Source organism: Salmo salar, chromosome 09 (assembly GCF_965601325.2).
Source record: "Salmo salar chromosome 09, fSalSal1, whole genome shotgun sequence".
In the NCBI taxonomy this organism is placed as follows: domain Eukaryota; kingdom Metazoa; phylum Chordata; class Actinopteri; order Salmoniformes; family Salmonidae; genus Salmo; species Salmo salar.
The window spans coordinates 22,233,722-22,260,973 of record NC_138299.1 but is presented as its reverse complement, the minus strand read 5'-3'; the positions used below and the strand labels follow the sequence as shown (position 1 = coordinate 22,260,973).

At 43.4% G+C, this 27,252-nt stretch overlaps 2 protein-coding genes across 3 annotated transcripts in view; one reads left to right on the top strand and one right to left on the bottom strand.

Moving 5' to 3' along the window:
* Positions 1-138: 138 nt before the first annotated feature.
* LOC106611060 (rRNA-processing protein FCF1 homolog) lies at positions 139-6,512 on the bottom strand. The gene is made up of 8 exons (XM_014210911.3): positions 6,391-6,512; positions 6,051-6,115; positions 5,671-5,742; positions 5,388-5,536; positions 5,228-5,300; positions 4,829-4,916; positions 1,069-1,163; positions 139-442 (listed from the first exon to the last, which is right to left on the bottom strand). Exons 1-8 carry the CDS (start codon positions 6,391-6,393, stop codon positions 394-396), a joined length of 594 nt encoding a protein of 197 aa, XP_014066386.1. The 5' UTR covers positions 6,394-6,512; the 3' UTR covers positions 139-393.
* LOC106611059 (apoptosis-resistant E3 ubiquitin protein ligase 1) overlaps positions 6,462-27,252 on the top strand; it is a 31,839-nt gene continuing 11,048 nt past the window's right edge. Inside the window, exons 1-11 of one of the 2 annotated variants that reach the window (XM_014210910.3) lie at positions 6,462-6,536; positions 7,682-7,951; positions 8,487-8,655; positions 10,200-10,420; positions 24,220-24,291; positions 24,656-24,882; positions 25,222-25,459; positions 26,127-26,296; positions 26,416-26,596; positions 26,784-27,037; positions 27,154-27,231. In XM_014210910.3, the coding sequence (XP_014066385.2) occupies positions 7,804-7,951; positions 8,487-8,655; positions 10,200-10,420; positions 24,220-24,291; positions 24,656-24,882; positions 25,222-25,459; positions 26,127-26,296; positions 26,416-26,596; positions 26,784-27,037; positions 27,154-27,231 (1,758 nt within the window). In that variant the 5' untranslated portion in view covers positions 6,462-6,536; positions 7,682-7,803. The remainder of the gene's footprint in view (positions 6,537-7,681; positions 7,952-8,486; positions 8,656-10,199; positions 10,421-24,219; positions 24,292-24,655; positions 24,883-25,221; positions 25,460-26,126; positions 26,297-26,415; positions 26,597-26,783; positions 27,038-27,153; positions 27,232-27,252) is intronic. The other variant, XM_014210909.3, reaches the window with a different exon arrangement.

The window sequence follows — 27,252 nt, the reverse complement described above, 5'->3', positions numbered from 1 at the left end:
ATTGGCATCATTCTTGGATACTTTACATGCAGCAAAGCTCAAGGGCTTACTGTATAATAAATGCATTCTCCAAGTTATCAAAGCTCTAGGACTAAGGATAGCCTACATCTTCACACTATAGTAGAAAAACTGGAGACATTTTACTTCTTCAATTAATTTATTGCACTTTTATGGGACAGAAATTAGGTTTGGATTGGTAAGAAAAACACAGCAGGACTAAGCTTGCAAAAAATATTCTGTCATAACCTTTTTCACAAAAAAAACAAAAAAAACAGCATGAACTCAAGTTCAACTCCTTTGATAATATACAATAAGCAGGTAAACAAATCAAGTCCTCCTCGACAGAAGCCACAGTCCAACTGGAATTTAAATTCTATGTCCATCCATTGAATGTTAAAATCTTGGAGCACCATAATCATCAGGCATTCTTTCAATGTTGAACCTGTGAAGAAATATTGTTAGACATGGTTTAAAGATCATGGTATAAGGTATTTTATCTTGCTATACATTTTACTGCCATACACTGAGTATACAAAACATTAAGAACACCTGCTCTTTCCATGAACAGGTGAATCCAGGTGAACGCTGTGATCCCTTATTGGTCACTTGATACATCCAGTTCAAATCAGTGTAGATGAAGGGGAGGAGACAGGTTAAAGAAGGATTTTTAAGCCTTGAGACATGGATTGTGTGTGTGTGTGTCATTCAGAGGGTGAATGGGCAAGAAAATATTTAAGTGCCTTGGAACAGGGTATAGTAGTAGGTGCCAGGCGCACCGGTTTGTGTCAAAAACTGCAACGCTGCTGGGTTTTTCACACTCAACAGTTTCCTGTGTGTATCAAGAATGCTTCACCACCCAAAGGACATAAAGCCAATGCTTCCCACATCAAACATGGGCCAGCATCCCTGTGGAATGCTTTCGACACCTTGTAGAGTCCATGTCCCGACGAATTAAGGCTGTTCTGAGGGCAAAGGGCATTGGGGCTCAATATTAGAAAGGTGTTCCTAATGAGCCTTTACTGGTGTTCAATGAACCATTGAACACTAGTAATTGATGTTAATTCTGACCTATGGTTGGAGATGTACATGATGGGTACTCCTGGGATCTTTCTGATTCTTCTCTTCAGGTCTCTGTCCACAGTTGCCAGGATGTAGCACTTGTGCTGTGAAAGACACACAATTTAATTGATGCTCTTCTCTGGTATAAAACCAGTGTTCTAATAACTAGAGGGTTCACCTAATATACACAGAACAAAAATATAAAACGCAACATGGACCAATTTCATAGATTTTACTGAGTTACAGTTCATATATGGAAATCAGTCCATTGAAATAAATAAATTAGGCCCTAATCTATGGAATTCACATGACAGGGAATACACATATGCATCTGTTGGTCACAGATACCTTTAAAAAAAAAAAGGAGGGGCGTGGACAAGAAAATACAGTCAGTATCTGGTGTAACCACAATTTGCCTCATGCAAATCAGGCTGTTGATTGTGGCCTGTGGAATGTTGTCCCACTCCTCTTCAATGGCTGTGTGAAGTTGCTGGATATTGGCGGGAACTGTAACACGCTGTCGTACACGTCGATCCAAGCATCCCAAACGTGCTCAATGGGTGACATGTTTGGTGAGTATGCAGGACATTCAGTTTCCAGGAATTGTGTACAGATCCTCGCGACATGGGGCTGTGCATTATCATGCTGAAACATGTGGTGATGGCGGCGGATGAATGGCATGACAATGGGCCTCAGGATCTCGTCACAGTATCTTTGTGCATTAAAATTGCCATTGATAAAATGCAATTTTATGGGGCACTCTGTTCACAACATTGACATCAGCAAACCGCTCACCCACATGACGCCATACACTGTCTGCCATCTGCCCGGAACAGTTGAAACTGAAGTGGGTTACAACGCCGAACTGCAGTCAGGTCAAGACACTGGTGAGGACGACGAGCATGCAGATGAGCTTCCATGAGAAGTTCTGACAGTTTGTGCAGAAATACTTTGGTTGTGCAAAGCCAGTTTCATCAGCTGTCCGGATAGCTGGTCACTGACGATCCTGCAGGTGAAGAAGCTGGATATGGAGGTCCTGGGCTGGCGTGGTTACACGTGGTCTGTGGTTGTGAGGCCAGTTGGACGTACTGCCAAATTATCTAAACTGACATTGGAAGCAGCTTATGGTAGAGAAATGAATATTAAATTCTGGTAACAGCTCTGGTGGACACAGGATTTGAACAGACAGTGGCAAGTCAAATTCAAGGATTTAGTACTTTTTCAAGCACTAATATTTATTTTCAAGGACCATCCCCCTCTTCAAAGGGAGAGACACCAACCATTTCTAATCCCACCGTACCTTCTCCACTATGCAATCTGGCTTCCGAGCTGGTCATGGGTGCACCTCAGCCACGCTCAAGGTCCTAAATAATATCATAACCGCCATCGATAAAAGACAGTACTGTGCCGCCGTCTTCATCGACCTGGCCAAGGCTTTCGACTCTGTCAATCACCGCATTCTTATCGGCAGACTCAACAGCCTTGGTTCCTCAAATGACTGCCTCGCCTGGTTCACCAACTACTTCTCTGATAGAGTTCAGTGTGTCAAATCGGAGGGCCTGTTGTCCGGACCTCTGGCAGTCTCTATGGGGGTGCCACAGGCTTCAATTCTCGGGCCGACTCTTTTCTCTGTATATATCAACGATGTCGCTCTTTCTGCAGGTGATTCTCTGATCCACGTCTACGTAGACGTCACCATTCTGTATACATCTGGCCTTTCTTTGGACACTGTGTTAACAAACCTCCAAACGAGCTTAAACGCCATACAACACTCCTTCCGTGGCCTTGAACTGCTCTTAAATGCTAATAAAACTAAATGCATGCTCTTCAACCGATCGCTGCCCGCACGACTAGCATCACTACTCTGGATGGTTCTGACTTAGAACATGTGGACAACTTCAAAATACCTAGGTGTCTGGTTAGACTGTAAACTCTCCTTCCAGACTCACATTAAGCATCTCCAATCCAAAATTAAATTGGCTTCCTATTTCGCAACAAAGCCTCCTTCACTCATGCTGCCAAACATACCCTCGTAAAACTGACTATCCTACCGATCGTTGGCAATGTCATTTACAAAATAGCCTCCAACACTCTACTCAGCAAATTGGATTTAGTCTATCACAGTGCCATCCGTTTTGTCACCAAAGCCCAATATACTACCCACCACTGCGACCTGTATGCTCTCGTTGGCTGGCCCTCACTACATATTCGTCGTCAAACCCACTGGCTCCAGGTCATCTATAAGTCTTTGCTAGGTAAAGCACTGCCTTATCTCAGCTCACTGGTCACCATAGCAACACCCACCCATAGCACGCACTCCAGCAGGTATATTTCACTGGTCATCCCCAAAGCCAACACCTACTTTGGCCACCTTTCTTTCCAGTTCTCTGCTTCCAATGACTGGAATTTGCACACACTGTACATTTTTCTATTGTGTTATTGACTGTACGTTTGTTTATCCCACGTGTAACTCTGTGTTGTTGTTTTTGTCGCACTGCTTTGCTTTATCTTGGCCAGGTCGCAGTTGTAAATGAGAACTTGTTCTCAACTAGCCTACCTGGTTAAATAAAGGTGAAATACAAAAATAAAATACAATCAATTTGTAATAGTTCCTATTATGCAATTGTTTCTAGTCACCACCAGATGGCAGTATATCTCCATAACTTACTATACATCACAACCATAAACATAACTTGTCAGTACATGCATGAGTGGTAAGTCAGTACTGATGATGAATGATTTCCTTATATAAACTATTTCAATAAAATCTTTGAAATTGTTGCATTTATATTTTAGTTTACATGGCAATAATATTAAAATTGTCTTTATATTTCCCTAAATTTGAGGTCCCACAGGCTGTCCCAACACACGCCATGAAAGTGAATACTGAAAGTGTAAAAGGCCCTTAGTTGACTGCATTTTTGGATTCTATACCCATTTGAAGAGAAACAAGTTATTCATGTGTTTGATAACCAGGGGAACATAACAAGCATACATGAATCATTGCTCCCTGGTTAGGTCTGGCAAAACAAATATTTTGCCATGCAGGATTGAATCTACATTTGCCCGGCATTTTAGCTATCAATGTACCTTTGGAGGCGCCTAATCAGTCAGTTCTGTACCTGCCTAGCTGAGTGGCAGTGTGGGTGAAATGAGTGAGCTTGCCTGGAAACCAGAGAGCGAAACAAGAAAGAAAACTCAGTAGTCTGCCTGGGAATTAAATTTGCAAGACCAATACATTTTTCTAATATTTTTCAAATTTGATCCTTTTCTGTTCTCCTCTCATTTTAATTCAAGGACCAACTTCAAAAATGTCAGATTTAAGGTACTGCAGTACTTGAATTTGTGTGGCAAATTCAAGTACTTTAAGCACCTTGTGCAAACTCTGTGGACATTCATGCAGTCAGCATGCCAATTGTATGCTCCCTCAAAACATGAGACATCTGTGGCATTGTGTGACAAAACTACACATTTTAGAGTGGCCTTTTATTGTCCCCAGCACAAGCTGAATCTGTGTAATGATCATTCTGTTTAATCATCTTTTTAATAAGCCACACCTGTGAGGTGAATGGATTACCTTGGAAAAGAATTAAGGCTCACTAACAAGTATGTAAACAAATTTGTGCACACAATTTGAGAGAAATACGTTTTTTTTGCGCATATGGAACTTTTATTTCAGCTTATGAAACATGCGACCAACACTTTACATGTTGCGTTTATATTTTTGATCAGTATAATATAGTCAATTTAGTACATTAAACTACATTACCTGTGTTACCCTTTGAACTAAACAGTCATCAGCGTAAGTTCCTTTGTGGGTGCATGGCAGTCGTTCGAACCGAGGATCCTTGGCTATCCTACAGAAAAAGACAAATATTTATCTGTCAAATACTTCCCCTATGGAACATCGATAATAACCCTCTAAACCAGTGGAAGTTGCTGAGGGGAGGACAGCTCGTAATAATGGCTGGAACAGAGCAAATGGAATGGCATCAAACACATGGAAACTATGTGTTTTATGTTGTTGATACTGTTCCACCTATTCCGCTCCAGCCATTACCACGTCCTCCCCAATTAAGGTGCCACCAACCTCCTGTGCTCTGATCATGTGTTTATGTCTGAATGTCTAGATGTACCTGGGTGTTGGTCTTCACAACAGGTTAGTTACCTTAGAGCAACTCGATACTTCATCCCCAGTTTCTCTATCTCAGCCATTACACAGTCTGTGATGCACGGGATACCTTGATGATAATTTAAAAGATACAGTTATTGCCTAATAGGGTTACATTAATTGAGTTCCAGCTGAATAAACTTTTCCAGATACTCACATTTGGCGTACAGGCAGTCCATCATTGACTGAACTATGTCGAGTTTAGCCTTGATGGAGAAGTTGATGAAATTGGTGTCGACCAGGATGTGATAAGGGGGACCAAGCTGAGTGTTGTACTGGAAGAACAGGCATGATGGATATTTTGGCCTGCAGGTAGGAAAGGAATGTGTGAACACACAGTAAGAAGGTATCAACTTATAATCAATCATGTGTTCACAATATATTGGATATCAGTTAAGAACTATTGGTACATTTATATTTGTTTACTCAGATGTACTTACACGTCTTTTTCCTTTATTTCTGAAGGATCGTTCTTTTTTTTCACCTGTACTTTGGTGCGGTCTTTCTCTTTTCTAAAGAAAACAGTCATTACCATAGAAATTCAAACTGGAGAGATCATGATAAATAAGTTAGCTATGTCTTATTCAAAGTAAAGAAAGGCATGTGTGAACAATTAGTAAGCAAACTGGCTAGCTAGTTATTTCTGACAATCCATGCCAATTTGTTAGCTTGACAATTAGCATATACAACGTTGGCATGGTTTGTTAGTCAACTAACGTTAGCTCGCTAAATGGTGTGTGTTATGATCCTGTGCAGAAAGTACCATAGACATTCGTGTTTACCGGCGGTAGTAACTTAAGCTTGCTAGCTAGCAACTCACATTCTCTGATCTTTCAAACTTATCATTCTCTTCATTGAAGCAAACTTTTTAGTCTTCCGTTTCCCCTGAAATACACATATTGGAATAATACAGTCAGAATAAAAAAATAAATAACGTAAACTACTAGCTAGCTACGGTTAATCGAGAAATTCACGTTAGGTTAGCTCATGGTTAGCAAGTTAACGTTCGTTAGTTAGTAGGAGCAGAGCAACACAAAGCATACAAACTCCCATCAACAACTACTGAAACACATGTTCAATCATTAAAACAGCTAAATCAACAACCACTGTATACATTGTATCATGTCATTATAATATGATAAGTGAAAGTACGATTTTACCATGATTTGCTATCCAACAGCGGACTTGTGGTAGTATAGCCCTCGTGTAACTGTGTTTGTACGTCATCAACAATAGACGTTTGCTGCCTTGCACATTTTGACTTCCGATTGCTGCTGGCTAGCTAAATATGATAAATACACGCAAGGTATGATAAGTGTTATTGTTGAAATGAACGTTGTATTAGCTATGTAATGTATTTAAATTAAAAGTTGGCGTAGCTCTGCGTGAGGGGTAGATTATCACATTTGTTTTGAAACACTGAATTTGGCTTTGGAATACCATCATTGCTATTTTGCGTTGACATTGACGGTTAATGTCGCAAGCTGGCATAGGCTAGCTATCAGCAACTAACGCTAGCTAGCTATCATGCACTTGTTTTGAAGGAATTGATGATGCGACATGTTATTTGTGTATCTAACTAACGTGAACTAAAATCATGTTGTAGCTAGCTATATATTCATCCCTGACAGTTTTGTTAGTTTTGCATAGCCTAAGACATGTTAATCACGTTGCTAATGATGGTCGTTATTAGCTACGGCTCTCCATTCTACACATGCATGGAGTAGCGAGATAACAACATAACTAGCTGCTGTTCCGTTAATTGGTCGCATTACTTTGCCAACCTGCCAGGTAACGTTGGCAGGACAAGTTAACCCCAAGAGCCAGTATCAAGGCATATTGATTACTGAAGCTATGCAGTATCGCTAAACCTTTCACCATTCCAGATGTGTCATTTCTCGTCAGATCTTTAGCAAACAGCACTCTGTGATATGCTGTCAAAAAAACTCCTTATTGATACAGCCTAGTATCCTCGACCTATTTGTCATTCATAGGGGTCATATGTAAATCAATGCCGTTTCATTTCAACCTTGATGAAGGCTTTCAAAGCGGCGCTGATAACAAATAGGTATCTTGTGGGGATGTTGTTTTTGTAGATAGTCTGGCTACGGGTGTTGCCGCAATGCATTTAGTCAATGTTTTTATCACTATGGTCTTTGGTGGTCTTTAGTTCAGATTGAGATTCAAGTAATGAGACCTTTTAGGACCCTTGCCAGTTCATGCATATTTAAGTCATCTGGATTACATGTCGTATCCCATCACCCAACACTCCTCCAGTGTGACACATTAATATTCATACATGGCTTCTTGGCTATGCTGCTACTGATTAGTGACAGTGTCTGTGTAGCTAGATGAGCATGGTCACAAGTTTTTAATTGTCTCAGTCATTGTTTAGGTTAATTATTTTTGAACTGCCGGACTTATACCTGTCATGTTTTGTTGTTGCTCTAGGTCTTTCCAAGTGAAGAAGCTGGAGAATTAAGATCATTTGAGACTTTATCGTGCAATATTTTGGACCTGGCCCAGCCTTTGTGAGGAGCAGAGGAGTCTGAGTCCAGGCTGAAGATGGTCTGATGGACCGCCGCTTTTTGCTGACCTTCCTCTTCTGCTCAGTCTCGTGGATTTTCTTCTGGGAAGTGTGCTGGAAGAAAGGCAAAGAAAGTCAGATCGAAGAATGGATTCAAGGCCACAGTCTCTCCGAATACAAACACTTACTTGAAGGTCAGTTGAGAAAAGATACTCCACTCTTTGCGATGATCCAGTGTTTATGAATGACATGGAACATCTTCAGTGGCAGTTTGGCATCTCTGAACTATTGCTGATGGGAAGGAGGCTAATTTAATTGCAGCCAAACACAGTAATCTGATTTGATCTGTAGTTAATGCACCCCATCCCAGCTCTTTTACAACAAGGGGAATTTATTCTCTTTGAATTTTCTCATCCATTGGAGTTTGCACAAAAGTCTACCACAGTTCAAAGGGTGTTTTAACGAAGGTTAGGCCAATGGGTGAAATTCCTTCTCGACAGCTTATCTTCAGCCATTGGTGTAACTTTTTGTCGCGCCTGAGGTTGTTGTTTCAGGGATTTAGGGCCTTGTTGTTTGCAGGTAAGAGTATATTCTTGTGTTCGCCTCATTCTGGTAATGTTGAGGTGTATGTCTTTGTGACAAGGCTATAGACTAGAATAGATCCTCATACTGGCACGTCTACTCTGCTCTGGCTGATTTGTCTGCGTCTTTGTCTGTCTGTGTGTGTAGATGTGGAGACTCTGGAGGAGCTGAGCCTGAGTGTTCTGACTCGTCTGGAGGATGTGGTGAGAGAGAAGCGGCGCTGGAGGGACATTGCAGAGGCTCACATCCAGCTGCTGCGAGACTTTGCCTTCCAGGAGTGGCTTTGCTCTCAAAGCCTTGAGCACTACTATCATACGTAAGCATACCACCACCATGTTGTTAGCATAGTACTACCTACCTCTCACCTGTCATGGGCAGATTCAAACTCATCACATAAACACAACTAACATTACTACACAATTCTGCACTTACATCTTACAGAATTCATTCATTTCGTGAAACACTGAGAGGTATCTCTCTTTCTCTCTTTCACTGAGAGATAGGCTACATGGCTGAGAATAACAACCATAGAACAGATACTGCTTTGTGTCTGCTGTTTTGTCCACTTGGGAGCAGACTCCCCATTCATGGCTGGCTGCGCTTGGTGACATTGAGCTCAGGAGGCTGCAGTTTTTCAGAGGGTCACTGCAGTAATGAGTGCTCTTAAGGGGCTGTTACACATACGATATAGTAGTTGATGTTCTGCAATCCTACAGATGTGGGGGTACCTCTCAGTGGACTGAGTTGAACTGTAGTCAGACTGAGCCTATAGGCCTTTCTGTATAATAGTATAACCTTTACTTGTTTTATGTATTAATTAATAAATGAAGACAAATGTTTTCTTTTTTCAGTTGTATCACATTGATATATTTTATTGTGAGATACATAGGTTAGTCATACAGAGGGGATTGTAAACTTGACTTCCTCTTTGCAGATTGTTCAATACAGTATGAGCTCAGGTTTGTCTGAGCACTGGCATGCTTTACCTAAAGTAATGTATTGTAAACATGAGCAGCTGGGTTATAGTGGTTATTACACTGTGTTTATTGTGGCTACAGCAGCTGTCAGCCCTGGAAAGCGTTTGCTCCTTGAGTAGATTACACTATACCATTTAATACATGTGTCATAGGAATACTAATCCATTTTCATCATGACTCACAACATACCACACTATGACTATCTGACTTTCTAATGTTTATATAGCTCTTGAAGAGGCAATCTGCGATTGCTACATCCATTTCTGGACATGTAAATTCATGATTAATATGCATAGATTTTTGAAGAATATAACTTAGAAATCCCTCATGAGCATAGTAAAATGTTCTTACCCCATCAGAACCCAAAATATAATCTTGTTCTACTCCTTTGTTTCTAAACAAAGTAATTGTAAACAAACACTGTATTGCCTCAATATGGTTAACTGTAATTGTGATCTAATTTGATCTCCTTGCATCCATAGCTTTGTCTATGAATTTGACAGTGGTTACATTTCTCCAGCCCCATCCCTCAGCTATTTACCAAATCAGGGGCGGTTTGACCAATTTGTTGTTGTTTGAACTGCAGATTGCCCCTTTTTAAGGCTTAATGTAAATGTAACTTAGTAGATCATGTTACGTTTACTGTGGTGCAGTGCAGAACAAGGTGATAAACCAATATTTGCTTTACGTGCACGATAGAGTACACAGAAGCCTATTTAAGGCACTAGCTAACAGACCACAGCCCTGTTTAAAGCCAGGTTCTTCTTGTTCAGTCGCTCTGTGTGTTGTCCTGTGTGAGACTGTGGCCATGCTAGAGGTGAAATGAATACAATTGACAGTTTTTCTCTCTGTTTGACCATATTGCACTGTGGTGCAAATGAAGACTGAAGACCTTGGGTTGTATGACTCTGGATGATCTAGCCCAGTTTGACAGCCAGTTGCAGCTCTCTCTGGCTGCGTGGGGATACTACTACGAAGACTACATCAAGCTGTCCACGGGCGTCAAGGTTCTCCAGGCCTCTAGGGGGAGCCGCGACCAAGACTACGAGATCCAACTGGTGCACAACCTTGCTGAGAGGCGGCTGAATGAGAAGTGGTCTATCGGTGAGTGCCTGATCACTTTGTACACATTGTTTGGCAGGTGTTGGAAAGCTTCTGCCATGGATTGAGACTTAGAGTGACTTCAATAGCTGTCTGTAGAAGATACTGATGTATTGCAAGGACCTAGCGTTTCACTGTTTTATCAAGCAATAGCCACACAGATAAGCAGAACTAGGTAATATGTTGTAAAGGGGAAGTTGACTGTTATTGCATAGTCATGCTGAAACAATAAGTGCAATAACTGTTTAATGGATGTGTGTGTGTGTGTGTGGGAGTATGTGTGTGTATATGAATGGAAAGGTGACTTACATATACAGTACCAGTCAAAAGTTGGGACACACCTACTCATTCAAGGGTTTTTCTTTAGTTTTCTTATTTTCTACATTGTAGAATAATAGTGAAGACATCAAAACTATGAAATAACACACATGGAGAAGAAAATATATTTTAGATTCTTCAAAGTGACGCCTTTGCACAATCTTGGCATTCTCTCAACCAGCTTCATGTGGTAGTCACCTGGAATGCATTTACATTCATGATGATTAAATACTTGAACTTGAACACTTAGAGATTGAACACTTAGATTGTCAGCAGATGTGGTTTTCCTGCAAGAGTTACATTTCAAAAAAGGACTAATGTAATATTTAAAGAGGAGCTGGGTTGGAGAGGCCTATGCTGCCACCTAGGGCTGAGCGATATATCTAATTAATTAAAATGAATGTTTTTACCAGATATTCCAATCCCTGTATTCCAGAAATTTTTTGTTTGTTGTATTTTTTGTTTTTATGAGCGTTTATGTCCGCTTGTTCTCATGTTGTCTTTTTGGTCTCGTCTCGTTCGCTCCTTCTGTGCTGTGCACCTTCCCATTTACACCAGAGATCTGTATATAATGACGAGATGAAACTTCTCGCTTCGCCTCTTTCTCCAAAGCCCCTCATCCTACCACTCACAACAACTAAGATGGGAGATCACTTCTTCCTCTCTGACAAATGGTTTCAACTTGCTATTTGAGGTTTGGGCCAACGGAATCGGTCATATGGACACCGAAACACATTGAGACATTATTTTACTGTAATAGAGGAAAAGTGAGCCTTTCGAACCATACCCTGTTTATGTTTCAGCTCCTTACATTTCAAGCAGAGCAGACACTAATAAAACGGATGTACCAATGAACAATTATTCTGGAAAATGTATGCTCAGTTTGTTGCACTCGTTACGGTACCACATATCAGAGAGGTGCGGGGGTCTGCCTTAATCGACATCCATGTCTTCGGTGCCCGGGGAACAGTGGGTTAACTGCCTTGCTCAAGGACAGAACGACAGATTTTTACCTTGTCCGCTCGGGGATTCAGTCCAGCAACCTTTCGGTTACTGGCCCAACTCTCAAACAACTAGGCTACCGAAGCATGGAGGTGTGATGGTGTGGAGGTGCTTTGCTGGTGACACTGTCTGTGATTTATTTAGAATTCAAGACACTTAACCAGCATTGGGGGCCTCCCGAGTGGTGCAGTGGTCTAAGGCACTGCATCACAGTGCTAGCTGTGCCACTAGAGATTCTGGGTTCGAGTCCAGGCTCTGTCGCAGCTGGCCGCGACCGGGAGGCCCATGGGGTGGCGCACAATTGGCCCAGCGTCATCCGGGTTAGGGAGGGTTTGGCTGGCAGAGGTGTCCTTGTCTCATCGCGCACTAGCGACTCCTGTGGCGGGCCGGGCGCAGTGCACGCTGACACGGTCGCCAGGTGTACGGTGTTTCCTCTGACACATTGGTGCTGCTGGCTTCCGGGTTGGATGGGCATTGTGTCAAGAAGCAGTGCGGCTTGGTTGGGTTGTGTTTCGGAGGACGCATGGCTCTCTACCTTCGCCTCTCCTGAGTCCGTACAGGAGTTGCAGCGATGAGACAAGACTGTAATTGGATACCATGAAATTGGGGAGAAAAAAGGGGTGAAAAAAAAACCAATTAAAAAAAAAATACCAATTAAAAAAAAAAAACCCCAGCATGGCTACCACAGCATTCTGCAGCGATACGCCATCCCATCTGGTTTGTGCTTAGTGGGACTATCATTTTGTTTTTCAACAGGACAATGACCCAAAACACACCGCCAGGCTGTGTAAGGGCTATTTGACCAAGGAGAGTAATGGAGTGCTGCATCACATGCGCTGCCCTCCACAATCACCCGACCTCAACCCAATTGAGATATTTTAGCATGAATTGGACCACAGAGTGAAGGAAAAGCAGCCAACAAGTGCTCAGCATATGTGGGAACTCATTCAAGACTGTTGGAAAAGCATTCTAGGTGACTACCTCATGAAGCTGGTTGAGAGAATTTCAAGAGTGTGCAAAGCTGTCATCAAGGCAAAGGGTGGTTACTTTGAAGAATCTAAAATATATTTTGACTTGTTTAACATTTGCTTTGGTTACTACATGATTCCTTGTTCAAATATTTTTTTATTGAACACACAAGAATGGTGTATAGGTATTTTGTAGAAAAGACAAGTATGCAATTCTTATCTAAACATAAAAGAGTGTGCCGTGGCAAGCACATGCCACCCAAGGGTAGATTCCAATATTAAAATTGAGAGTGAGTTAAAATGTACAAATTCACAGCGCTGACTGGTCCAAGTAAGAGAGGAGAGACTGCCAGATTTGATCAAATGTTGATCATTTATTGTATTTGCCAATTCCCTGAGCCATAATTTGGTAGAGGGAGCTTCCTTCCTTTTCCAAAACAACAAGATACATTTTTGGGCTGAAATGAGACTGTAAGAGTTGAGTTGTTTTTGGGTTGGTTAATCTGTTTAGGGTTTCAGACACTCCCAGGATGATCAGAAGCGGCTCTGGGTCAATTGAAGTCTCCAGAACTTCAGACAGGATCCTAAAAATTCCACACCAGTAACCATACAAGTTAGAGCATAGGGCAAAGCAGTGGAGTAGTGTACCCTGCTCAGCATGACATTTATCACACATAGGGGATGTATCAAGAAATATCCTATGCAGCTTAGTTTTGGAATAGTGTAATCTGTGTAATACCTTGAATTGTATAAAACGATGTCTGGAGTTAATGGAGCAGGTGTGGATATACTCCAAGCGATCTTCCCAGTCTGCCAAAGATATGTCAGTCCCTAGCTCTTCCTCCCACTTTGTCTTAATGGCATCTGTAGAAGGTGTGGTAACAGATTGAAAAGCGTCATATAGATGAGATATCAGTTTGCGTGTGGTGGGGCATATTTTTATGCATCTGTCAAATATGGACGGTTTAGCATTCCCAAATGTCGGAAGATGTTTTCTAACGTAGTCTCTAATCTGTAGGTATCTGAAAAAGTTACTTCTGGGAAGATTATAGGTTTCCCTCAACAAATCAAAGGAGGCAAAGGTCCCTTCTATATGTACCGTGAGGGAAAAAAGTATTTGATCCCCTGCTGATGTTGTACGTTTGCCCACTGACAAAGAAGTGATCAGTCTATAATTTTAATGGTAGGTTTATTTGAACAGTGAGAGACAGAATAAAAAAAAAATCCTCACTCCCCTATGGTATTGCTCCCTAGTTCTCCCCATCGCTCAAAGGTGTTATCAAGGTTAGAGGGTGCAAAGGAGGGATTCCTGGCAACAGGGAGTAGGAATGATATTGGTCTAAGGTCAAAGTAGACTTTAATTTGCTTCCAGATTCGGACTGTGCAATGTATAATAGGATTGTTACTATAAAGTGACATCTTCAACTTGACAGCGCCAATATAGAAGGGCTGGCAATCCTCACGCTCCATACTAAGCCAACCAGATGACAGAAGTGCGTCATCCAGCAGAAACGTGACAGCATGGAGGTTAGCGGCCCAATAGTAAAATATAACATTTTGGAGAGAAAATCCTCCTTCCATCTTGGATTTACAGAAGTGTTTTTTTTTTTTTACAATTCCAGATGGATGGCTTGATAATTGAGTCCAGTTGTTTATGAAAGGACTTAGGTATGAATACTGCAATTTTCTGGAATAGGTAAAGCAGTTGTGGGACGAAGACCATTTTAATGGCATTAATTCTTCCGAGCAATGAAATTGGGAGAGTTCTCCAAAATTATATGTTTGCCTTGAGTTTTTGCATCAGAGGGGGGAAATTCTCTTTAAATAGTGAGGGGTATTGTTTGGTAACTACAATTCCTAGATGGGTACATTTTTCTGAAGATAACTTAAATGGAATCAGTACTAACCAAAAGGTGTTTTGCAACCTTATGGGCATTAATTCACTCTTGTTCCAATTTATTCTGTATCCCGAGAAGGTACCAAACAAATTAATCAAATCAAGAATAGCTGGAATACTAGTTTGGGGTTCTGTTACATGTCATCTGCATATGTCATCTGCATATAGTGAAATCTTATTTAGAGTATCTTTAGTATTATAGCCATGTATTGCTGCATGAGATCTGATTGCCTGAGCGAGAGGTTTAATGATTAGAGAAAAAAGCAGAGGCGACAGCGCACAACCTTGCCTTCTCACTCTATAAAGGTTAAATCGTGGCAATTGGTTAGTGAGTGATTGGTTAATGCGTATTCTCGCACAGGGGTTCCTATATAAAAGCTAGATCCACTTTGTGAACCCATCTCCAATATTACATTTCTGTAGGACCTTGAATAGTTAGGACCACTCAACTTGGTCAAAGGCATTTTCGGCGTCCAGAGATATAATGGCAAGGTCCACGTTGGGTAACCTCTGCGAATACATAATGTTGAAGAGGCGCCTGAGATTGAAGAATGAGTTTTTGTTAGGGATAAAGCCGGTCTGGTCCGACTGGACCAATTTGCCCACTAAAGTGCTAACCCTATTAGCAAGAGTTTTTACTCAAATGTTTTGGTCTGTATTAAGGAGAGCTATTGGTCTGTATGACCCCACCTCTTCCGGATCATTACCCTTTTTATGAATAACTGTAATAAACGCCTCATCCAAAGTAGGTGGGAGAGCTCCATCCTCATTGGCCTGAACCAACATTTTGTGCAGGTAGGGGGAGAGCATGTTGCTGAATGTTTTATAGAATTCACCAGGGAATCCATCTGGGCCTGGGGTCTTGCCACTCTTTAAAGATGTAATTGTTTCTTGAATTTCTCCAAGAGAGATTTCCTTATTCAGGAATTGGGAATCTTCCTGGTTTAGGGCAGGGAGATTACAGTCCTCCAAAACGTTTTTCATAATTAAGGGGTTAGGATCTGCTTTAGATGTATATAGAGTCTCGTAAAACTTACGGAATCTGTCATTGATGTTGAGGGAAGAGAGTAATTCCCCAGTTGCAAATTTAACTTTGTGAATCATTCGGTCACTCTTAGTTTTTCGAAGTTGTCTGGCAAGTAATTTATGTGGTTTGTCACCAAATTCAAAATATGCATGGCGGCATAGAGAAAAGATTTAGCAATTTTAACCTGAGAGAGACTGATGATATTCAAATTTTAAAGTGGTATTTTCTTTACTGTTTCTCCATAGATGGATGACTAGCATTCTCCCTATCCAGTAAATGAATTTGTCCCTCCAATTCTACTAATTTTTCTTCTCCAAGTCATTAAGGTTTCGAGGCTGACGTTTGGCAACTCGAACCCTCAGCTCCCTCCACAGATTTTCTATGGGATTAAGGTCTGGAGACTGGCTAGGCCACTCCAGGACCTTAATGTGCTTCTTCTTGAGCTACTCCTTTGTTGCCTTGGCCATGTGTTTTGGGTCATTGTCATGCTGGAATACCCATCCACGACCCATTTTCAATGCCCTGGCTGAGGGAAGGAGGTTCTCACCCAAGATTTGACAGTACATGGCCCCGTCAAATGATGCGGTGAAGTTGTCCTGGCCCCTTAGCAGAAAAACACCCCCAAAGCATAATGTTTCCACCTCCATGTTTGATGGTGGAGATGGTGTTCTTGGGGTCATAGGCAGCATTCCTCCTCCTCCAAACACGGCGAGTTGAGTTGATGCCAAAGAGCTCCATTTTGGTCTCATCTAACCACAACACTTTCACCAGTTGTCCTCTGAATCATTCAGATGTTCATTGGCAAACTTCAGACGGGCATGTATATGTATTCTTGAGCAGGGGGACCTTGCGGGCGCTGCAAGATTTCAGTCCTTCACGGCGTAGTGTGTTACCAATTGTTTTCTTGGTGACAATGGTCCCGGCTGCCTTGAGATCATTGACAAGATCCTCCCGTGTAGTTCTGGGCTGATTCCTCACCGTTCTCATGATCATTTCAACCCCACGAGGTGAGATCTTGCATGGAGCCCCAGGCCAAGGGATGTTGACAGTTCTTTTGTGTTTCTTCCATTTGCGAATAATCGCACCAAATGTTGTCACCTTCTCACCAAGCTGCTTGGCGATGGTCTTGTAGCCTATTCCAGCCTTGTGTAGGTCTACAATCTTGTCCCTGACATCCTTGGAGAGCTCTTTGGTCTTGGCCATGGTGGAGAGTTTGGAATCTGATTGATTGATTGCTTCTGTGGACAGGTGTCTTTTTTACAAGTAACAAGCTGCGGTTAGGAGCACTCCCTTTAAGAGTGTGCTCCTAATCTCAGCTCGTTACCTGTATAAAAGACACCTGGGAGTCAGAAATCTTTCTGATTGAGAGGGGGTCAAATACTTATTTCCCTCATTAAAATGCAAATCAATTTATAACATTTTTGACATGCGTTTTTCTGGATATTTTTGTTATTCTGTCTCTCACTGTTCAAATAAACCTACCATTAAAATGATAGATTGATCCTTTCTTTATCAGTGGGCAAACGTACAAAATCAGCAGGGGATCAAATACTTTTTTCCCTCACTGTATACACAAACACCACAGAAGGCTGGTGGGAACCTAATGGGGAGTGCGGCCCGCCGTAATGACAGAAGCAGAACGGCAGAGCGGCCCGCCGTAATGACAGAAGCAGAACGGCAGAGCGGCCGGCCGTAATGACAGAAGCAGAACGGCAGAGCGGCCCGCCGTAATGACAGAAGCAGAACGGCAGAGCGGCCGGCCGTAATGACAGAAGCAGAACGGCAGAGCGGCCGGCCGTAATGACAGAAGCAGAACGGCAGAGCGGCCCGCCGTAATGACAGAAGCAGAACGGCAGAGCGGCCGGCCGTAATGACAGAAGCAGAACGGCAGAGCGGCCGGCCGTAATGACAGAAGCAGAACGGCAGAGCGGCCCGCCGTAATGACAGAAGCAGAACGGCACAAGACACCAACATGATATCCAGGTGTCTAATGCCACCCCATCTGCCCCGACCCAACCATCACCACCAATAAATGGTATGATAATAAGAAAAATGTAGGAATCGTGTTATAATTGAGAAATAACGAAACAAAACAAAAATGGGGGAATATAAGTATATCCATCCGAAAGTGTCAATGATCAAACCTGACAAGCCACTCAAACAGGCATCCTCTAAACTTCAACGACAGGTCAGTCTTCCAGCCGGAATGAAAGTGAAATGAAAGCTCTAACCGCCCTCCATTGGCCGGCTCAGCGTCTTACATGTCCAGGAGCGACAATAAAACGGCAGCCCTTGTCGGCAGCCCTTGCTGAGACTGTTTAATAAGGTTTCATCCGCTATGACATAGTATGGATTTGAGTCCATGAGCACAACACACCCTAACACACAATGACAAGGCACTCTAACCCGTACGGGGGATTGGTACATATTCCCGGTTAAACTTCTCTGCATCCAAAACCGAGGAGAGATCTTCTCACCGGAAGGAGGGGTAATTCTGAGTCTGGCAGGGAAGAGCAAGGCTGGGCGAAGATGGAGTTTGTAGAGTTTGGTCATGACATCTCTGTGGCCAGCTTGATGCTTCGCCACATTGGGCGTGTAATCATCATAGACACGGAAGGGATGTCCTTTATGTAACAGGTTACCCCTCATTCCAGCCTCACGCAGGATAAGATTCTTGGTCTTGAAACTGTGACAACAGGTGATTACTGGGTGAGGACGTTGGCCCGGTCCAGGCACGGGGAAAAGAGATGATTACTGGGTGAGGACGTTGGCCCGGTCCAGGCACGGGGACAAGAGATGATTACTGGGTGAGGACGTTGGCCCGGTCCAGGCACGGGGACAAGAGATGATTACTGGGTGAGGACGTTGGCCCGGTCCAGGCACGGGGACAAGAGATGATTACTGGGTGAGGACGTTGGCCCGGTCCAGGCACGGGGACAAGAGATGATTACTGGGTGAGGACGTTGGCCCGGTCCAGGCACGGGGAAAAGAGATGATTACTGGGTGAGGACGTTGGCCCGGTCCAGGCACGGGGACAAGAGATGATTACTGGGTGAGGTCGTTGGCCCGGTCCAGGCACGGGGACAAGAGATGATTACTGGGTGAGGACGTTGGCCCGGTCCAGTCACGGGGACAAGAGATGATTACTGGGTGAGGACGTTGGCCCGGTCCAGGCACGGGGACAAGAGATGATTACTGGGTGAGGACGTTGGCCCGGTCCAGGCACGGGGACAAGAGATGATTACTGGGTGAGGACGTTGGCCAGGCACGGGGACAACAGGCGAAGAAGTCGGTGGGGCGAGAGCCAGCCTCCACCCCCTCTGACAGACCAACAACGTGAATGTTGTGACGTCTGGATCGGCCCTCTAGATCGACCACTTTCACAGAAAGCCTCTGCACACTGTCCTGCAAGGACGTGCATAGCTTCTCTAACTTGTCGATCCTATCAGCATTGAATTCAGAAGCCTTCTCAAGGTCCTGTCTTGTTGTTTGGTGGGGAGGAGGGCTCCGATGACGATTTATTGTCCTTTAGTCGCCTATTACTCGGCATGTTCACATAAAAAGTTACAATATTTTATTAGAAAGAGACTTAGTAGGTTAAGTTAGATTGTTTTGCAAAACAGTTGCGGGAGCCTCTCTCACACACAGCCGTTCACTCCAACATGCTAGCTCCGCCTCCCTTACTACATGATTCCATATGTGTTATTTCATAGTTTTGATGTCTTCACTATTATTCTACAATGTAAAAAAAAAAGAAAAACCCTTGAATGAGTAGGTGTGTCCAAACATTTGACTGGCATTGTATATATATGTTTTGGTCATTTAGCAGGCACTCTTACCCAGAGCGACTTACAGGAGCAATTAGGGTTCAGTGCCTTGGTCAAGGGATCAGGGATTCGAACCAGTGACCTTTCGGTTACTGGCCCAACACTCTTAACCACTAAGCTACCAACCGGTTAAAACTGGTGATGGATAGTGAATATGAATATGTGTAGGAGGGTGGGAGAGAATGGGTGTGTGGATGCATAGGGTATATGTTGGGCGGGAATGGATGAGTAAGTTGATGGGTGTAAGTGTGTCAGAGAGGTAGGGAGGGAGGGTGGGAAAGGATGGGAGGTTGGGACAAGCTTAGCTTGGGTGGGCAGGGATGGGAGGTTGGGACAAGCTTAGCTTGGGTGGGCAGGGATAGGAGGTTGGGACAAGCTTGGCTTGGGTGGGCAAGGATGGGAGGTTGGGACAAGCTTGGCTTGGGTGGGCAGGGATGGGAGGTTGGGACAAGCTTGGCATGGGTACACAAGGGTGGGAGGTTGGGACAAGCTTGGCTTGGGTGGACAAGGATGGGAGGTTGGGACAAGCTTGGCTTGGGTGGACAAGGATGGGAGGTTGGGACAAGCTTGGCTTGGGTGGACAAGGATGGGAGGTTGGGACAAGCTTGGCTTGGGGGTAGAAAGCAGGGAGGTGGAGAGGGATGGGTTTGGCTTGGGAGAGAGAGAAGTATTTAACTATACTACAACGTCATTTGATTTACTTTTTTGACTTTCAAACCTGCAGTAAAATGAGTAAGAGTTCTGGATCGATTAGGAGAGGATGTTGAATTTGTCATTAATTTGTCATGGTGGTTATTGGTGAGAGTGGAGAGGGGCTCTTTCTGGGGGGATTGGGATGGGGTGAATGGGAAGGCATTAGACACTTCTCTTAGGTGTGTGTGTCAGGCCTCCACTCATCTATGTACAATGACATAATCCTCAGACTGTTGGTACACTAGGAGAGGGGTTGGAGCTTTAAAGGCATAGCACCTCAAAGTATGTTTTCTGTTAAATGTCTGTTCAGCTTGCATGCTCACACGCTCTGTAGATGTAATGTATACAATAACTATGTATTCATACTATGACTCCCATTTCATGAAATGCCCACTGCCCTTATACGACTGCTAAAATGTTTTATCTGGTTAACTTTGATTGTATACAAGATCAACAAAATCCAACTTATTACATTTACTCCTGAGGTGCTGACCTGTTGCACCCTCTACAACCACTGTGATTATTATTATTTGACCCTGCTGGTCATATTTGAACGTCTTGGCCATGTTCTGTTATAATCTCCACCCGGCACAGCCAGAAGAGGACTGGCCACCCCTCATAGCCTGGTTCCTCTCTAGGTGTAAAACGAACAATGACTCAATAATCCATGCCTTCTGGGAATGCTATAAAGCCCAAAAGTTATTGGAGGAGTTAGAAAGTTGGCTGTCAGAATATTACAATGTAAATGTACTTTTAATCCGTCTGTCTGCGTATTTCAAGACATGGCATATGAGGGTGCCGTGAGATACCCGATGGGTTGGACGATACTTTTCTCATCAATCATCTTGACAAAACGTATACTTAACTGGAAATTAATCGTTAACACAATGGAAAGGTCAAATGCTTTATTATCTAAATGTGCGTAGGCGTCGGAGAGATACAAAATGGTGCGGTTTGAAGTCATGTGGCAGAGAGTAATACGAGTGCTGAAGATGGTGGTGTGAGCAGGTGGGTCTGGGCGGGGGTGATGTTGTGGATGTTTGTGTGCATCTGTTTGTGTGCGTCTGCTTGTTGTTGTTTGTACATGGATGTTTTGGATTTAATAAATCGTAATTATAAATCAAATCTTTCACCCCCCCAAAAAAGTGCAACCACATAATGTTAAGAAGGTAGCCTAGGCCTATGTTGTTACATTACAAGTCTCCAATGTACCATTTCCTATCCTAATTTACATACTGTAGTACACACACCGATTCTCATTGGCCTATACACTTTCAATTAGCAAATAGCTATGCTTCCTGTGATAGGTATCTTCTCTGATGCCAAGAATAGCCTAACTCCTATTCCTGGAAAATCTTGATTTGCCTTTGTTATGTGGTGCATCGGTGAATAAACACAGTGTCCACATTGGGGCTGTTCCCAACTAAAAAAAAAACTTGGTCAACCGAGAGTCGTCTGTTCTTTCGACCAATCGATTGAAATGTTTAAATGTGGGCCTCCCGAGTGGCGCAGCGGTCTAACAGACCCGGGTCACGATCCCAGGCTGTGGTACAGCTGGCCGTGACCGGGAGACACACAATTAGTCCAGCGTCGTCTGGGTTAGGGGAGGGTTTAGCCGGTCGGGATGTCCTTGTCCTATTGCACTCTAGTGACTCCTTGTGGCGGGCCGGGCACATGCATGCTGAATTCGGTCACCTGTTGGACGGTGTTTCCTCCGACACATTGGTGCAGCTGGCTTCCGGGTTAAGCAAGCAGTGTGTCAAGAAGCAGTGCAGCTTGGCAAGGTTGTGTTTCAGAGGACGGATGGCTCTCGACCTTCGCCTCTCCTGAGTCTGTACGGGAGTTGCAGCGATGGGACAAGATTGTAACTACCAATTGGATATTTTATTTTTTACCTTTATTTAACTAAGCAAGTCAGTTAAGAACAAATTCTTATATTCAATGACGGCCTAGGACAAGTGGGTTAACTGCCTTGTTCAGGGGCAGAATGACAGATTTTTACCTTGTCAGCTCGGGGATTCAATCTTGCAACCTTTCGGTTACTAGTCCAATGCTCTAACCACTAGGCTACCTGCCGCCCCACACGAAATTGAGGAGAAAAAAAGGGGTAAAAAGTACAAAATATTTTCATATGTAAATGTGTATTTTTCCATATATATATATATATATATATATAGACACACCCTATATTTGAATAAAATCAACTATATGTAAGCTACTGAGCTTGTCTGATGCGTTAAGCACTGCAATTAAAAATGAAGATGCACAAATTACTAAAGAGGGAGCCAGAGATCAATATAGCCTAACCAGAAGAAAACCTGTTCCCGACCCACCCCCTCCCGCTGCTGCTGGCCTTCACAGATTCTGCCATTACTCTCCTGAAGTTGCTGGTAATGGGCTACACCAGCGGTCAGCAACCTTTTCAATTTGGAGTGCCAAGTTATCGTACCGTTTCTCCTGATCTGCGTGCAAGTTATGATTTTCATAAGCACATTTTCATGGAACATTTCATTTATAATGTATTCATATCTCAATCAATGTTATGTGGTTAATCAAAATTCTATCTAAATTAAAATGATACAAATCTAAAAGTAACTTCTATTGCCATTGACAATATTTAAAAATAGCCGACATAAAGCCAACAAATTAAAAGGATTGCAGACTGCAAATAGAAAATATCCTGATTATAAATCATATTTGCTATGCATGGCCTTTCTGCAATGAACTTGAAACATTGTATGAACCATTAACTTGGTCTGGCCTGAAGCTCATGCTAGCAAACTTGCAACATTGTATAAAATATTCTGGGCCCTCAAGAGTTTCCCACGCTGGTGAGCTCAGACAGACACACAACTTTTGTCATTCTCAATGGATGTAAAAACAGACTTAATTTACTTGCGGTTTAAGGTGAAGACAACATTTATTTTGAGAAGCTCCACAGTGGTGGTGAGTTAAGACAATTCAAAATGCTATCAGATCCCCAAACGGGAACATTTATAGGCCTACATTTGCGCCCAGGCCAGGTAGCCTATTCCTACTTCTATGCGGAATCAGGTGCGTACTCAAGATTGACAGGAGCGCTCCAAACAAAAGACAATGAATAAATTGACAACTCGTAAATAGAATTAAATAAACCACAACTTTTTTTCTCACAAGTGTAGCTTAGGTTGTGTGCTCTGCAAACAACGTGTCCACTCCTACAATGATGGTTAGACTGTAATAGTGCTATATTGAGTGCATTAACAAAAATGACCGTAACCAAACAAACATTGTAATTAGTAGTACTGGTGATATTGGTGTGCCACCCACGCAGCCTCCGCAATGTATTAGTCCACTCAGGCAGGCGCGTATCAGGCAGGCGCGTATCAGACAGGCGCGTATCAGACAGGCGCGTATCAGGCAGGCGCGTATCAGACAGGCGCGTATCAGACAGGCGCGTATCAGGCAGGCGCGTATCAGGCAGGCGCGTATCAGACAGGCGCGTATCAGACAGGCGCGTATCAGACAGGCGCGTATCAGGCAGGCGTGTATCAGGCAGGCGTGTATCAGGCAGGCGTGTATCAGGCAGGCGCGTATCAGGCAGGCGTGTATCAGACAGGCGCGTATCAGGCAGGCGCGTATCAGGCAGGCGCGTATCAGACAGGCGCGTATCAGACAGGCGTCTCGTGTCATACATTCTTAAGCCACTGCTCGACTAAAAAAAATCTCTGTCGACCAACAGCCTATCGACCAAACAATCGTCCAGTGGACTTAATGGGGTCAGCCCTAGTCCACATACTGCAGTACTTGGCTAGTGCAGGACAACATGGACCTAATAGGTTTCCTGATGAATGTCCTGCATGCAGAGTCCAACCAGGGTGTGTTCTACGTTTTAAAGCTTTGTTATCTACAGATGAATCAGAAAACAAAAGTGAAATACAAGTCAATCCTCCAAGTTGATCTGTAAGTATGCCTCTCAGAATGAATGGTGTACACTAGAGCACGTCAGCTTTATATGAAATGTCTGTTGAAAGCTCCTTCTGCGGTGTAAGTCAAGTGAAGTATGCTGTCTGTCTTTGTTTCTCTTTCAGCGGGAGCTCTTATATTTGGCTGTACTGTGGCACTTTGCTTTCTGATAAGGGACCTCATGTTTTACGTGATTGGTGAGTGAGTTCTACTGGCCGTAGCTGTTTGAAGTAGGGGATGGGCGCCTGTCAGCCAGGCCTGGAGTCTAAACTAATTTGTAGTTAAGAATTATTAGGAAGAACTTTGAAGTTGTTGAAATACTAGTACATATTTGAACTTGTGATACTGTTTGTGTCCCAAGACATTCAGGCTTTACCCATACAATTACTGCTTATCTGCAGCTCATTAAATCAAATAGACCTGGAGGGCATTCTTTGAAGTAATATTTCCAGTATTGCATTGCAAATGGTCTCTCTACTAATGAGATCTGTATGAGCCATCCTCAGTGTGCTGTGCATTTAATCACATTTAGCTCTCTGACACAATGTCTCCCCCTGTCAGGTGGAATTACTGTTTCCATCATAGCGTTTGTCTTTACCATCAAGTTCCTATGTGAGCTCGCTGCACGGGTGGTTAGCTTCCTGCAGAATGATGACACTGGGAGGAGGGGCGACCGCAGCATCTACGACTATGTACGGGGGAACTACCTGGACCCGCGCTCCTGCAATGTGTCATGGGATTGGAAGGACCCACAGGAAGTGGGCCAAACTATGAGCTTCCGTGTTCAGGTAAGATCCTTACCTACCTAATGGCTTGAAATCTGAAGTCTACTTCAGTCATTTCTGGATTTTAAGAGTTTAGTTTCTCTTTGAAACTGTATGATTAAAGCACAACAACCTACATCAAGTATTAAAGAGTGTGGAGGAAGGATACATTTGGATGTAGTTTTTTTGGTTTCTGCAGATTTGAAATCAGTGATTCTGTTATTTGGCTTGTTTGTTGGGTTTCTATTGGGATCATAAAGCACACAATGAATAGACTGTTGGCAGGATGGTGTTCTGGCACAAGTTGTGGTGCTAGACTTCCTGCCATGGTTTCTCATGGTTTTCTCTGACTCTCTACCCCAGCTCTTCTATAAGAACGGCCAGCCCTTCCCTGCCCACCGGCCCGTGGGGTTAAGGGTCAACATCACCCACATAGAGCTGGCCCTAGACATCCCCGTCACCCAGGAGGTTCTGCAGGAGCCAGAGTCCAACGTGGTCAAAGTGACCTTCACTGTCCGAAAGGCCGGACGCTATGAGGTGGCCGTCAAACTGGGAGGACTCAACGTGGCCTACAGCCCCTACTACAAGATATTCCAGCCAGGTAAGGTCATGACCTTTTGGGCTGTGTAAGTAACCCATTTCAGGACTGTGCTATATTTGTAAGATTTAATACAAAGCATGGATGACATGGTGACGTTTAAGTAATTGATATTGATAATCATGTGCTTTTGCTCATAAAGAACATAACTTTGAAGTTGCCTAGTAGGAATGAATGAATGAATGAATGGCCACCCAGACCTGAAATGTTGATACCCCTTATTATAATGCCAATGTTACTTCCAATGTTCTTTCCATTGCTTGTCCTCATAGCACGATAATAAGGCTGTTAATAGTATTCTTCATCACAATCGTGTTTGTAGTTTGGCTTTGTTTACTAAATATAGCATGATGTGATGTTGATCATGACGTCAAGTTTATTTAAGACAAAATCAATATTTTTCGGAACATTTTATTTTCATCTGGTTGTTTATTACAATGTTTGGAATGATTTCATTTGTCATCATGCTCTACAGCTTAGATCAATCAGGCTTGGTACGTGTTGAAATGCTCCCTTAACATGGAAGCAACTTGAACCTTTGTGTAAATGAGAGTTGTTTTTCTCTGTCTCAGGGACATTGCATGTATTGTACTGGTAAACACTACATACTTTCATTTGAAACGTTCCTTCAATGCTCATCTGTTCCCCTTATTCTCTGTGTTCATTTCAGGGACAGTGGTCCCATCTAAAACGAAGATAGCCTACCACTTCTCCACGCTGGTCTTAGTATATGGCCAGCAGCATACCCTGCAGATTGAGCCCCGGGACGAATATGGCAACCCCACCAGTAACTCCACCTCACTCATAGACGAGGTTAACTACAGTGTCCACGTCCACTCGGTAAGACACTTGAGACCCAATATAACAATCCTCATATAACAGCCTGAAGTCAATTGTTTCTGGTTTTTAGACTGTGAAAGTGGAAAATGGAAATCCATTTTGTATCTGCCTCCTATCAGTTGGGCACAGTGGATGACGACAGCCTGGAGGAGTACTACAGTAAGTCAGTGACGTCCAACAAGCAGCTGTGCCAGGTACTGCTGAAGCTCACCCTTAGGAAGAAGGGCTGTTTCCGGGCACGCATCTCCTATAACGACCTGCCCATCAGCAACGGGGAGTTTGACATCATCGTTCTCAGTGGTGAGTAAGGGTCCTATTTTAGGGTATGATTACATAGGCCGAGGTGAAGGAAGTATTTCAGCAAGTCAGCCTATCATACTCAAAATTAGATAATGTACAGTGTATATGAAGACTTTTGTTCTTGGTGTAGTAAAATCTCTTACATCGCTCCTGTGTTTCAACTGCTACTCTTCCACCTCCCCCACAGAGAATGAGAAGAACTGTGTGGAGAAGAACGTGTCAACTCCAGGGATCAGCATCTACTTTGAGGCGTACCTCTACGGCACAGGGAACTACAGTAACTACAGTAACTCTTCGTGGCAGCTCCCAGCCTCGGCTCTGATGGCCCCTCAGAGTCGGCCCTCCATGGGGGACGAGGAGGACGAGCATGACTCCCCTGTAGAAGACCAGCCAGAGAAGGTCAAGAAACCCAAAAAGGTCTACTGCTACATATCCCCAAAGGTGGGTGAAGAGAGGATAGAAAGGGAAGGCCATTGTTCTAGAAATAGGACATGCTCTACAGTTGGGTGTGTTGCAGACTTGTCATTGACTGGAACATTTACTTTTCTGCTACACAGCAACTGTCCGTGAAGGAGTTTTACCTGAAAATTATTCCATGGCGCCTTTTTACCTTTCGAGTGTGTCCAGGGACAAAGGTAGGACAAGCAGAACTGCTC